At 45.3% G+C, this 13,740-nt stretch overlaps 1 protein-coding gene across 1 annotated transcript in view; it reads right to left on the bottom strand.

The window, feature by feature from the left end:
* TCF20 (transcription factor 20) overlaps nt 1-355 on the bottom strand; it is a 55,683-nt gene extending 55,328 nt beyond the window's left edge. The window contains 1 exon segment of the mRNA XM_021687454.2: nt 2-355. Coding sequence (XP_021543129.2) covers nt 2-355 — 354 coding nt within the window.
* Between the last annotated feature and the right edge of the window lie 13,385 nt (nt 356-13,740).

Below are 13,740 nucleotides of genomic sequence, written 5' to 3'. Positions count from 1 at the left end.
GTCCGTAGCTCTGCACGGGCCCCGAAGGCCTTCGCTGAGGCGGCTGCGCGGTTCCTGTCGTCACGGGGTCTTTGCTGCCTGCCATGTAGTAAAAGTCTCCGGCCTCTTTCCTGAAACCCTGGTAGCCCTGATGCCCGGAGGTTTCGCTAGCCATCGCTGCCGCCGCCGCCGTTCCCCGTCGCCCACCACCACCACCACCGCTGCTGCCGCCGCCGCCGCCGCCTGTGCCCCCAAAATTCTGGAACATCTGGGCCTGACGCGGGCTGAACTCCTCTATCCGGGATGAGCCGTGTACCTCCTGTGGGTAGCTCTGCTGGTCTCCGTGGTAACTGCTTTGCTCCCGGAAGGACTGCATACTGTTCAGCAGCACGGCAGCAGGCCAACAGCCCTCCTGGAAATGGAAGAGGAGAGAGAACAATATCAGACACGCGTCTCCTCCGCACCAAGAAAATCAAGTCTGGGTGATGGAGGGGATTCGATAATTCAGATGCCCAGATGAAGGGAACTGGCTTGAATTTCACCTCCTTTTATTTCTTATCCCATCCACTTCTGAAAATGCCAATAAGCAGAGAAATGGCCTCAAGGGTGAGGCAGAAGTCTATGGGAGTATGAAAAGAAACATTCTGGGTAAATACAAATTTGGTACAGAAAACAAAAACAACAACAACAAAAAACCCACCTCGTTATTAAATTCATAAATGAGCCCCCAACATTCAATGGGGCTAAAATATGGGGCTGTGCTATTACTGTTAATTAAAAAAACCCCAGCAATTTTTAAGTCAGTCTTCCAGTTATGCTGGGGAGGGTGAGAAAAAACACTTTTCATCTATTTGCTTTCCTGTATTAGCCCGATCGCCGGACTGAGGTCTCAAATAATGATGAGCACCAGGCAGCCCCTCTACTGGCTGTTCCCGCCCTCCCCAACTTTGAGAAACAGAACTGGCCCGAGAACAGAAATCAGTCTCTTGTGTCCAAATACACGTTAGTGCAGGTTTCCTGTAATTACCAACTACCTGTGATGACTGGCAACCCCAGGACACTCAACTCTTCTCACTATATGGATTCCTTATTGCTGCAGCAATCCGCACAGACCCAGGGCTTAATCTCTTTCTTGACAGGTAGCTGTGTGCAAGGCATTCCTCCCTTCAACCATCTATCGTTAACTCCCAGGGACAAAACACTAGGCAGCATAAGCCAAAGCAGCAGTGACCATTCTTCCAGATTCTTTCCGGAGGTCTGCAAGAAGTTCCAGCACCTCTAACACCCACGTCATGTTTTATTTCCCAATCTAATATTCACAGAGTTATTACTGGCCATTACTGTGAAAGAGGGAATTGAAACGGTCACTTTGGAGGACAGTACAAGATATAGAGGAAAATAAAAATTCATCAAGCTCGGACCTAGACTCTTCCCAAAGTCATCTGATTGGGTCAACACCTTGCATTACCTTCACTCATGTAATTAGCATGTAATGTACCACTCCTCTTAGATAATTGCCTTTTGCCTGGGCCTATCTCCTTCTCCGAGTCAGCTGAGTAAGACAAGGCCAAACTGCTCCAAAAGTCTTTCAAATCAAAGTTGCGAGAGGTGCCTGTGTGGCTCAGTCAGTTAAGTGTCCAACTCTTGGTTTCGGCTCAGGTCATAATCTCAGGGTTATGAGATCGAGCCCCATGTTGGGCTCCGAGCTGGGCATGGAGCCTGCTTAAGATTCTCTTTCCCCCTCACACCCCCCCCTCCCAAAAGAAAGTTGTGAAATACCTATGGGTTAGGGCAAGTTAGGACAAAGTTTTCCTACAATGGCTTACTAAGCTAGTTTCTTAGTTCCTGCTCAGGAACTAGTAGACAGTACAGTTCCTGACAGGAAAGTCAGTGATCCTTTTAAAAGGTAAGCTGGATTCCTTATCCCCCAGCCCAGTGGGAGCTCCCCATCTCATTCAAGTGAAGCTGTTCTGGGGGTCCCTATCTCCACCCCATTACCTCCCTGACCTCCTCTCCTGCCACCCACTGCTCTAGTCCTGCTGTGTCCTGCTCCCGCGACCACCAGAGGCATTTCTACAGAGGAATTTTGCTCTAGCCTGCGATGTGCTTCTCCTGTAGCAGCATGGCTTGCCCGTCTTAGTTCCTTCCAGTCTCTGGGCAAATGTCAACTGACTGGTAAGGCCTCCTCTGGCCATCCTATTCAAAACAGCTAACTCCACACCTGAGGCTGGGCTTTTCCCCAACAGACACAGATACACTACTTGTGTACTATCTGTCTCTTCCCCCACTAGAATGCCAACTTCCTAAAGGCCAGAGACTTTGTGCCTTGCTGTAATCCTCACGTCATTAAATGATAAAGAGCACACGGCAGGCATTCTGTGAACCAGCAAATGGTATAAGAACTAGGCTTTAGAGAACTAGGCTAGAACGTACCTACTCAGAGGTGGTGCTGTGGCGGGGAGATGAGAGAGTTGCAGGAAGAGAAAATAGAACATGATCGATCTAAAAGCAGAGCTGGGGGATGCTAACACCCTGCCTGAAAAATCCTCCGGGCCCAGTTCCAAGGGAAAAAACCCAACTTGAGTCTACATGAGAGCCCTAAAGAGGCTTTGGAGAGTAAACGTGGGTCATGGCTGAAGATGGTCAGTAACTCCAAACTCAGAAAGCTGCCCCACTTCTTCCTGAAACATCTTAAGTCTAAAATAGCTAGACGAGAGTCCACTACTTTGATATTAAGTTTGATTATATAATCACATGACCCAAAGTCATCTTTAAACATTCAAGTACAAATAATCTCAGAATCTAAAGGAAACTGCTTCTCATCATCTTCAAAATGCCTCTGCAACAGACTGCTCTTTTCTGTGTTCCAGTGAATCTGCCGGGCAACAGACGACGGCTTACTGCAGAGCCCGGGACAGTAGCCACCCTTCACACGCACTGTCACTAGCCCTCACAGCACGGACATCCTCGTTTTACAGATGATGAGACCGAAGCACAGAGCTCCCAAGGCTCCTGAGCAGCAGGCCCCTCAGGCCACGTTCCTAGTGCTGCACTACCCGGAGGACCCAGGATGCAGTCGGCGACAGTTGCCGCCTGTCCTGCCAGAGGTCAGCCGGGAAAGTGGGCGGCCACCAGCAATACTTGTCAGCATGTCCCTTCTCTGCCCCCGTCTCACCAGGACCTCCCCCATTATACCCACACTGCCGAAAACCTTGTGGCAGCACAGGTGTCTCCTGTCTGCGGTGCGCCTCCCTCTTGGCTCTCAGGGCCAGTGGCCTTCTCTGCATGATAGAAGGCAGCTGAGATGGGTTACAGCGGACAAAAAGACTAAATCTGGAAGTTTAACGAAAACCTTTCTCAAGAGAGAACCTCTCCACAAATAAATATTTTACATGTTGTTTAATTAATCCTTCCGTAAATAAAATCAGGTTTCTGAAACTGTGTGTATAAACAAGGTTGTCACTTGATCCAAATTTTTCCTGAGCAGGAGCTTCTAAGAGCTAAAGACCAGTTTAACACCAGCCAGTCCCACCGCATGCTGCCTGGTCCCTGAGAAAACCCTATCTCCACAGGGGCAGAGATTTGGGCACGATTCCTCAGAGGTCTCTTCCCAGCCCTTCTCTGGAGATTCCCTGTCCTGTAGAATGCCCTTTCTCCCTATTGTTATAGTTCTGGTTTATGGACCAGACGAAAAAGAAAAAATTCCCAGCCAAATACCTCCCGCAGGGTACAGGTCACACTAAATATTCTTAGTATACATGAAGGATCTGGTCATGAGAAAGTGAATACAAGTCCGTCTGTTTTAGGAGTTCCAAGCAAAGCAATTAGGAAAACTAAGTATACAAGTAATTGAAAATGTCAGCCCAGAGTATTTGTAATTTAGTATTAGCATTATAAAATAAGCTACTAAAACAGAGATCATTCCAATACTATCCTATCATTTTAAAAAAGCAAACATAATTAGCATTGTTATTAGTAATGACGCCTGAATTTCCTTGTTTGAATGAATACAGACGTGGTTAAAGAAAATTTGACACCCCAAAGGAAGTCACCCATGAGGAATTTGTATATGCGCTCTGAAAAGAGGTTTGTCAATGCACCTCCCTCCCAAACTCTCCCTTTCCCTGACTTCCCCTTTTGATTTTCTCCTGTTTTCCTAGCTTTCTGAATGGTTTCAGAGGGCTGTGGAGTTGACTAGCAAGGTCCCAAACTTACTACCTTTGTGTTCACAGCCTAGAGTTCACACACCAATCTCGCGGCAACCATAGCTTCTGCCTGTGGCCTGCTCTCCATCCCATCACAGGGCCCACGACCTCGCCATCTTACAGAAGACAACAGTGGTTCTCGTTGTCCTTCCTTCCTTCACATGCCCAACACCATCCCACTCCCCAGTCCACTCTTCTCTACAAGTTCTCCAAACTGTCCTCAACACAGGTTCCTCCAAGATCTTTTTAAGCACCTGTTTCCTCTTTCTTTTCTTTTTTTTTTTTTTTTTAAGATTTTATTTATTTATTTGAGACAGAGAGAATGAGAGACAGAGAGCACGAGAGGGAAGAGGGTCAGAGGGAGAAGCAGACTCCCTGCTGAGCAGGGAGCCCGATGCGGGACTCGATCCCGGGACTCCAGGATCATGACCTGAGCCGAAGGCAGTCGCTTAACCAACTGAGCCACCCAGGCGCCCTGTTTCCTCTTTCTTAACCACTGTTTTTCTGCTCCTTCTCCTTCCTTGCCTTGAAAAAATGCTTCACTTCTCAAGATAAAAACATGCCCTACACTTCTAGTCATGGCCTCTGCCTGGTGGATTATTCTGTTTGTCCTCCAGCCTCCCTGCTCACCCATCTCCACCCTGCTCTATGTCCCCGGAGGGGGCACAGTAGGGACCCTAAGAGGCTCCAGTGCCCCTGGCTTCTGGCCCAGTCTGGCTGGGAAGAGGCAGGTAGAGCGGGGAGGAAGGATTTGCTGTCTGAGCTCCAACCCTGCAGTCACTGAGGCTGGCGGAGATGGTCCGCCAACGGCCGCGCTCCCTTTGGGCAAACCTAACAGCCACTTTCTCCAGGCCTCAGGAACTGCTTCCTCCTCTTGCCTTTCAGGCCTGGGGGAGTAGCAACTGCTGCTGCTGGCGCAGGAGACTCTACTTTCTCCACTGGTGCCCCCACCCCTGCTCACCCTTTGTAAACAGTCCCAATTCTGCACTGCGGTTAGCTTGGCGTCCTGATGACCCTCCTTCTAAGTCCTCCTCTGCAGAGCAGAAGCTGGGAGCTACTTTCCATAACTCCCTTTCCAGCATGGATGCAAAGAGAAGCACAAGAGAGATTTGGAAATGAGAAGAAAAAGGAGAGCCTGGTAGCCCCGGAGGTGGCTGTGCCAACAGACGCAGATGCTTGGCAGCCTCCCCGGGAGCTCCTGAGAACCACTCCCCGTGGTACCGCGGCCCGAGATGGTCGGGCACAGCTTCCCCGACCTTCTCCACCCTGTTCTTCCAACAGTGGGATAAACCCTTAATTCCTCTATCAAAACCCTTCATACCTGGAACAGAAAGCTTTCCTTCTCCTGAATGATCCAATTAAATGCTCCTCAAATTACCCAGTGTGAGTGTGCCATCTGTTTCCTACAGGACCCTGACTAATATAGTTCTTCTCTTATTCCTAGGATTTCAGAGTAGGATATTATCACTTGGGGAGTGAGAGACTTCTATTTCATGCAATATGGCATACCAGAGGGACTAAAAAACAAAACACCTAGAAATGTCAGAAAAAATGCACAGCCAAGCTGCAAATAAAAAATGTCCAGGGTTCAAAATCGGGTGGGATACTGAAAACAGAAAAGAGGTGCTGGGCTCTGGCCGCCAGGGACAGGACGGGGTGGGGTCTGTGGCACTTACCAACCACATGGCCGTGGTTCTAGTGCCCATGCGGGGCCAGAAGACAAGGCCTCTGGCCCTCTTTAGGTAGTAGTCGGGGGACAGAACAGTCACTTGTGGCTAGAATAATTTCTATAAAGATGACAAAATATATTTATTCTTAGGCCGTCACCAACTCATTTTCAGTGACAAAAATGTTCTTTCCTCAACTGACCCAACTTCCCAGCCTCCAGGGAAACCACAATCAGCTCGCCGCTGTCCTGAGCAAGAAGCTGTAGAGTAACCCCAAACTCATCTCCTCCTGCAATCCTTTATCTTTAAGATGTCGCCTAATCCCGCTACTTCTCCACTTCCTGCATTTGCCCTTTACCTCTCCAGCCTTATCACTGCAGCTTTCATCTTTCTTGGGGAGAATAACCGCTCCACAAGCTCTCCTTCCCAGCACCAGTCACCCGGAACAGTTTTTCTTCACCCAAGTCTTGACAGTGTTCCCCTCCCCAAATGCCCTGAAGCCCTCTGGCATCTTCCCAACCCAATTTCTGCTCCTTTCCACCGGCTCAAACAAACTGCTCGGTTCCCTCCAGGCCACCTCCCGTTCTCACCACAAAGCCTTCTCTGAAGCATCCCTAGGTCCAAAAATTCCTTCCCACTTTGGCAGTCACATGGCTCTCAGAACCTTAAGAGCTCCAGAAATGTGATCTTCTCTACAACTCTTCCTTAAAGACAAAGAATTCACTGGCTTTTCTCTGCTCAGTGAAAACAAACGTAGTAAAAGTACATTTGCCTTTAATCACGACCCAAGGCATGTGCTGTTGATGTAATAACAGCTACCATTTATTCTACGTGTCACGCACTGTGTGGTTTTACGTATATTTCAACTTATCAGAGATGAGGAAACAAAAAACAGATAAATTATGTAATTTGCCGAAAGTCACTCTTCTAGGATAAACTGGAGCTGATACACTATAACTCAATTCTAAAGCTCATATTCTTTCTTTTACTGCACCACAAATTCAGCAAGGAGCACCCAAATCCAGGTTTTTAAAAATCCTGACAAACACTAGTGAATCTGATTTATAATACCCACAGCTCTCTCCTGTTTACTGCATGTCCAATACAAGCCACTGTGCCAGGCACTTTACATACATGTTAATGTAGTTCATCCTCGCCATGTGCTAGAAAGCATTACTGTTCCTTTCTGTAAACTGAGGCTCAGAGATGACAACAAGCAAAACATTCATAGTAAATGGAGAGGTGAGATATGGAATGCCTACCCCCCAAAACCCTGTCTGTACTTCTGGCAGAAGCCTGTCTTGAACCAGCAGCAAGACACTCAGAAATTGGGAAGCATTTTAAAAAGAAATCTTGAAATTTGCTAGAATTGAGCTCACTGTTTATACCTGGATATATCCATGTTATTTGTTTTAGGTATGTGCAAACGTGGGATCTTCCTAAGTACATCAATCAGGCACAAAGACTTGCCCAGTGACTTGATATTTCAAATTCTATATCCTGTTTGCAGAGTTGCAGAGTCTAGATTTTTCTCAGTAACTGACAGATCTCAGTACAATTAAGCCTTTAGAATAAGATGAGGTGTTGACAGGACTTGCTGATTGGCTCCCTGGCTGAGAAGCCCAGAAAGCAGCTTAAGGAACCAACTCAGAATTTGCAAGTCTGTTAGTTATCCAGAGGAAAAGAAATCCACCAGAGTGCTACAGATCAAAAAAGTTTGCTCCCTGAGGGTCCAAACCTGTATTATATTAATCATGTAAGATAAAAAAAATCTACCTTCAACCGTGATCAAATTAAGGCCAGCAAAAACTAGACGCACAAGTTTAAAGCTATTAATTTTTCCAAAAAAAAAAATTAAGAGATGATACCCCATCTGGTGAGGTTAGGATGAAGCTGGTACAAACAATAACAAAAGCAGTATAAGTTACTACAACTTTTTAAAAAAGCAATTTGGGGGGCGCCTGGGTGGCTCAGTCATTAAGCGTCTGCCGTCAGCTCAGGTCATGATCCCGGGTTCCTGGGATCGAGCCCCGCATCGGGCTCCGTGCTCAGCGGGAGGCCTGCTTCTCCCTCTCCCACTCCCCTTGCCTGTGTTCCCTCTCTCGCTGTGTCTCTCTCTGTCAAATAAATAAAATCTTAAAAAAAAATAAAAAAAAAAAAATAAAAAAAAAATAAAAAAGCAATTTGGTAATAAAAGTATTAGTATTTTTGACTAGTAATTCTAACTACGAGATTTTTATCCTTGGGACATCTCAAAACAAACAAAAATCAAAGTACCAACCTATTAACTCCAGTGATGTCTATAAGAAGAAAAGAGGCAAAGGGAGAGTGAAGAGAAAACCCCTGCTCTCCGGGCTCCCACCCTGCAGTCACTGAGGCTGGCTGAGACGGCCCACCCATAGCCACACTCCTTTGGGCAACCTAAATTCTGGCAACAACCTAATTCTTTATCATTTGAAAATTACTAAGCAAAGTACGGTAAATCCACTTAACAAAACAGTACATACTAATTAAAAATAACTGCGCAGATGCTAGCACCATGGGAAATGCTTGTTATGTCTACAGTCCAATGAAGAAGAGCATACCTCGGATATATTGCAGTTTTGATTCCGACAATGCAAGTCAAGTGAATGTTTTTCCCACCGTGTGTAAAAGTGATGTTTATACTATACTGTAGTCTGAAGTGTGCAATAGCATTATGTCTAAAAAAGAAAAAAACAATGCCTAGGAGCACTTAGGTCGTGCAGTCGGTTAAGCATCCGACTCTTCGTTTCGGCTAAGGTCATGATCTCAGGGTTGTGAGATCGAGCCCCGTGTCAAGCTCCGTGCTCAGTGTGGAGTGTGCTTCTCTCCTTTTCCCTCTCCCTCTCCCTCTCCCTCTGCCCCTGCCTCGGGGCTCTTGTCCGCTCTCAAATAAATAAATCTTTAAAAAATAAAAATTAGGGCGCCTGGGTGGCTCAGTCGGTTGAGCGACTGCCTTCGGCTCAGGTCATGATCTCAGGGTCCTGGGATCGAGTCCCACGTCAGGCTCCCTGCTCTGTGGGAAGCCTGCTTCTCCCTCTCCCACTCCCCCTGCTTGTGTTCCCTCTCTCGCTGTGTCTCTCTCTGTCAAATAAATAAAATCTTTAAAAAAAATTAAAAAAAAAATTAAACAATGTATGTACCTTAATAAAAAATACTTTGTTAAAAAATGCTAACTATCCTCTGAACTTTCAGCAAGTCATAATCTTGATCACAGATCACCATTACAAATGTAATAATAATAATGAAAATGTATGAAATACTGCAGGAATTACCAAGATGTGACACTGAGACACACCATGAAGCAAACACCGTTGGAAAAATGGCACTGATTAACTTGCTTGGTGCAGGGTTGCCACAAACCTTCAGTTTGTAAAAACAAACAAACAAACAAAAAAACCCCACAGTATCTGCAAAGTGTAATAAAATGAAGTGCAATAAAACAAGGTAGGCCTGTAGACGAGTACCTGTATTATGGTTACAGTGCTCTAGAAATCAGATATTCATTTGGTCCACAGCCAAAGAGAATAGTATGAAAATTAAAACCTTGTAACTATTCAGGGCAGCAGAACTGTGGTTTGCATTTTCTTCCTTTTCATTTCTACTTAATGTTTTTTTAGAAAATAATCACTTTAAAATTTAATTAACCTCATTTACAAAATTTACCCCTCGAACTATTTCAAAAAATATCTTTGCTCTATCTGTTCTTACTGACAGCAAAGCCCTACCCTGGCCATGGGGGGGAAGGCACAGGAGAGCCCACAAGTCCACAGCAGGTTGGAGAGAGAGGCACTTGCCAGGCAGAATCTCTGCTCCAGGAAACCTGGCGCCAACACCACGCATGCACCTCAGACGCTGTGGTGCCCAAGTAAGTGTACATGCAAAAATAACCAGCTCTGAGCTATTTTTCAGAACCAGGCCTAAAAACAGCTGAATTCCACTCCACAGTGGGCAGGCCTATTTTTAGACACAATCTCAAACAGCCATGAGGTTGTAGCATCCTATCAACTGTATGCTTCTGTAACTGTACAGAAATGCCATCAATTTGCTCCTGGCAAGGCCAAAAGAGGCTGCGTCCCTTCCCCACCTGATGGCTACCTGTCTTCTTCATAGGGGTATCCCAAGATCAATTTAGATGACCACATCTGTGGGCACGATGGCCAACAGTTCTTGGAAAGGGGGCAGGAGCAGGGTGAGGGGCTAGCTGGGGTTCCCTGTGGATTTCTCCTAACTGTTGAGCCTGAGGGCTTTTAAAGATGTTACTAAGTCCACCCCATCCCCCCCCATTTAAAGATTGTATGAGTACATAATTTCTAAATCTTCCCAGACAAAAGGGTCACAGAAAGCAATTAGTGTTGCTACTCAGAGGCAAAAAGTGTTTCATTTTATAATAGCAACAAAATTAAAAAGATACCAGTGGGCTAACCCAAAGGAGAAATGGGCAAAAGCTAGATGATGAAAATTACAAGCTTTCCTGAAGGACCCAAAAGGAGAGCTGGAAACAAAATTAAATAGACAAACAAACCAGAACACACAATGTATCTAAACAAAAAAGACCCATTTTATAGAGGTCAAGTCTCCAGATCAGTTCATAAAACTAAGAGTTCCAGTCAAAATCTCAATAGTATATTAAAAAACAATTTTGAAATAATTTCAAATGTACAGAAAAGTACAAGAATAGTACAGTGCTCACAGACTCCCTTCAACAAGATTCCCCAACTGATGTTTTATATCATTTGCTCTACTACCTACGCATACTCATTACCTATATATCTCCCCCCCAACCCACCCACACCCATCAGCTTTTTCCTGACCTCTCTGAGAGCAGGCTGAAGACATAAAGCCCTATCAACCCTAAATATTTGAGTATGCATATTTTCAAAAACGAGGACACTCTTGTATGCAACCAGCACACAACTCTCCATATCAGGAAATCAACACCACCAATCTAATGTACAGATTCCATTCAAATCTGGTAAACTGTCCAAACAATATTTCTTTTTTCTTTCTGATCCAGGACCCCATCCAGGAACACAAGTTGTCATGTCTCAGTTATGTCCTGTTGACCTGGAATGGTTCCTCAGTGTTTTCCTGACTCCCACGTCCCTTGCACTCCATAGGACGGTCCTCAACCAGTACGTCTACACCCAGCTCTCATGTTCTCAGCAGCAATACCAGCAATATGGGGCTGTGCTCTTTCTAATGCATCCCAGCGGGAGAGACACCAGGCGAGCCAACCAGTCACCTGGTCAGAGCCCATCTCTGCCACTACCTTACTCTTTGTAACCCGTAAGTATATTGTGGAAGAAATCCTGAGATTATGCCAGCATTTTGTTCTTTGTCAAACACCCACCCTTGATGACTCCTATGTGAATCAACCCACCCCTATGATGGTTGCCAAATGGTGATTCTTTATTCATCATTAGTGGGCATTTCCCTCCTCACCCATTTATTCTTTCATTCATTTGATGCTCAAATTGTCCCAGACCTGACCAGTGAAAACCTCCTCAGACTGGCCCCTGTTCCCTTTGGACTCATTCCATTCTTTGAGCATTCCCTTACTTCCTGGTACAAGATGTCTCAGGTTCATCTTGTGTTTTCCCTGTCCAACCCCTGCAACTAGCCATTTCTCCAAGGACACCAGATTCCTTTTAGAGGAGGAGAATATTTAGAAACAAAGATCTGGGTGACAGTATTGTTCACTGCTGCTGGGATGTCATTGCTTCTAGCTAGAAAATATTATGTACGTACTATGTACATGAACACCCACACCTACATCTACTTCTATATCTATAGTTTATACGTTAAAGAACCAGGAATTCATCTTGAGAACTCCAATTCCAATGCAACACCCTCAGAGTTCTTTCTAACCTTCCACCTTTTCATGTTTGTAACTCCCTCCTCAGACAGTAAGAAACTTGGCTCCCATTATCCTCAAGATACACTGACATACCTGCTTAATCAATTTACATTTTTGCTCAATGTAACCAATCTCCCAAGCTCTGCAGCCTCATCCTTCACACCCCTGCACTGTCCCCTCCTCAGTAATGGGACTTGCCCCTGCCTCTGCATAGCAATGCCCCAACAGGTTTTGATAAATAAATTCTACAGTCCGTAAAAGGAAAATGTGCAAAGGTAGTCAAGAAAATGTGGAAAACTGTGAAAAGCCAGGAGATATTTGCCCTGCTGTGCATCATAACTTTTTCTAAATTATAATTAAAATAAAGGCTGTTGGGATAACATGTTACCTTTTTGGGAGAAAAAGAATTGTTAGACCTCATCTCACAGTCTTCATAAATACAAACCCCAGGTGAATAAAAAAGCTAAATCAATCTCTGCCCCCCGCCCCCCAGAGGCATGGTTGTTTTTGGAAGAAAACACTAATAATCCTAGGGAACCAAGCTGACATTCAGTTTTGGGTTTCTAAATGTCATTCTTCACTAAATGGAATCAGGGCTTCTTGGAAAAATGGCTATTATTCCAAGGGGCAGGCAAAATATGAGGTGTACGCCTAAAATACTTGAGTGTGCCAGAAAGCTGGGACACGCTTTCAGCCTAAAGGAGACATGTCAAACCAGCCTGAGGGGGTAACTTGAGATTTTGTAGAACCAAGCTCTTTTTTCTTTTACTATATTAGACTAACCATGGACTTTTTCCAAATTAGCTCCTGCATCTGTGTGTGAATATCGATAAATTTCAGAAACAATAGACATGAAAAAGGCATGGTGTTTGGGAGCATGGGTTGAAGTGGAGGGAGGAAGGTACTCAGGAGTATGTTAAATCTGGGTGATGGGTACACAGGCACCATTAGTCTGGGTGTTCTTCTATGTTTGACATATTTTGCATATAAACAAAATTCTGGTTCCCCACCTAACCAGTTTGAAAATGTACCACAGAGTTCACGATCCCTCAAGATCCTTCAGTGTTTCTGACACCAACAGAACTTCCAGCTTCACCTCTCATGACCTCCCTTCGCACACTACTCCAGTGCCACTGGACTTCTCTCCATTTCGCCACGGGTGCTTCAGACCTCCAGATCCTTGCCCAAGCTGTGACCCATGTGTGGAATGCTAGTACCCTGCCCACTTCTACTACCTGACTACCCCAGACTCTTCTGTGAAGACCAGGTCACATGTCCATTCCCCAGGAGCTGCCTTTTCCTGGCAACATGGACTCTGAACCGAGACAGGTCAGACTCAGAACTGGGCTTTGTAGCTCACTGCTAGTGAGAGCTTGAGCAAATCACTCACTTCTTTAAGCCTCAGTTTCCTCGACTGTAGAAAAGAAATGGCCCAGGAGTTTGCCCTCGGTAAGGTGAACGATTCACTGCATTATTCTGCCTAGAGTTCTCCTGATACAGAAGCAAGCTCCATCTTTTCTCTTGTTACTGATAAATTTCAAAACAGTAAGTGCAGAAAACAGCTGGAAAGGATACATACCAAAACATTAACTAAGGGAGGGACTTAAAAAAAGAAAAAAAAAGACTATAGTCATGTATTATTTAACACTGAAGACTGAAGCTCTGAGGGTGAAGAAGAGTAGGAGAGGACCAGAGTGAGGATTCAAGGTAAACACCTAATAAGGAGAAAAAGAAAAAAGCATAAGGACGGTCCCTGCTCTCAAAGAGCCCATGTCTAACAGGGAAACATTTACACATACGAATATTCATCATTCGATACACATTTGACCAACTACTACACTCCGGGCACCGTTTCTAGGTTCTGGGGATACAGCTTTAAAGAAGACTCACAAAGCAACCCTCCATGAAAACAGCATTCAAATAGAGACAAAACAACGGAACAGACACAGGCAAGCCAGGGACTAGGAGAAGCGGAGAGTGAAATAAGGGAGGCCGAGGGGACAGAGAG

This window comes from Neomonachus schauinslandi, chromosome 5 (genome assembly GCF_002201575.2).
Source record: "Neomonachus schauinslandi chromosome 5, ASM220157v2, whole genome shotgun sequence".
NCBI lineage: Eukaryota > Metazoa > Chordata > Mammalia > Carnivora > Phocidae > Neomonachus > Neomonachus schauinslandi.
The sequence above is the reverse complement of the archived record's forward strand: the minus strand, read 5'-3'. Positions and strand labels throughout refer to the sequence as shown.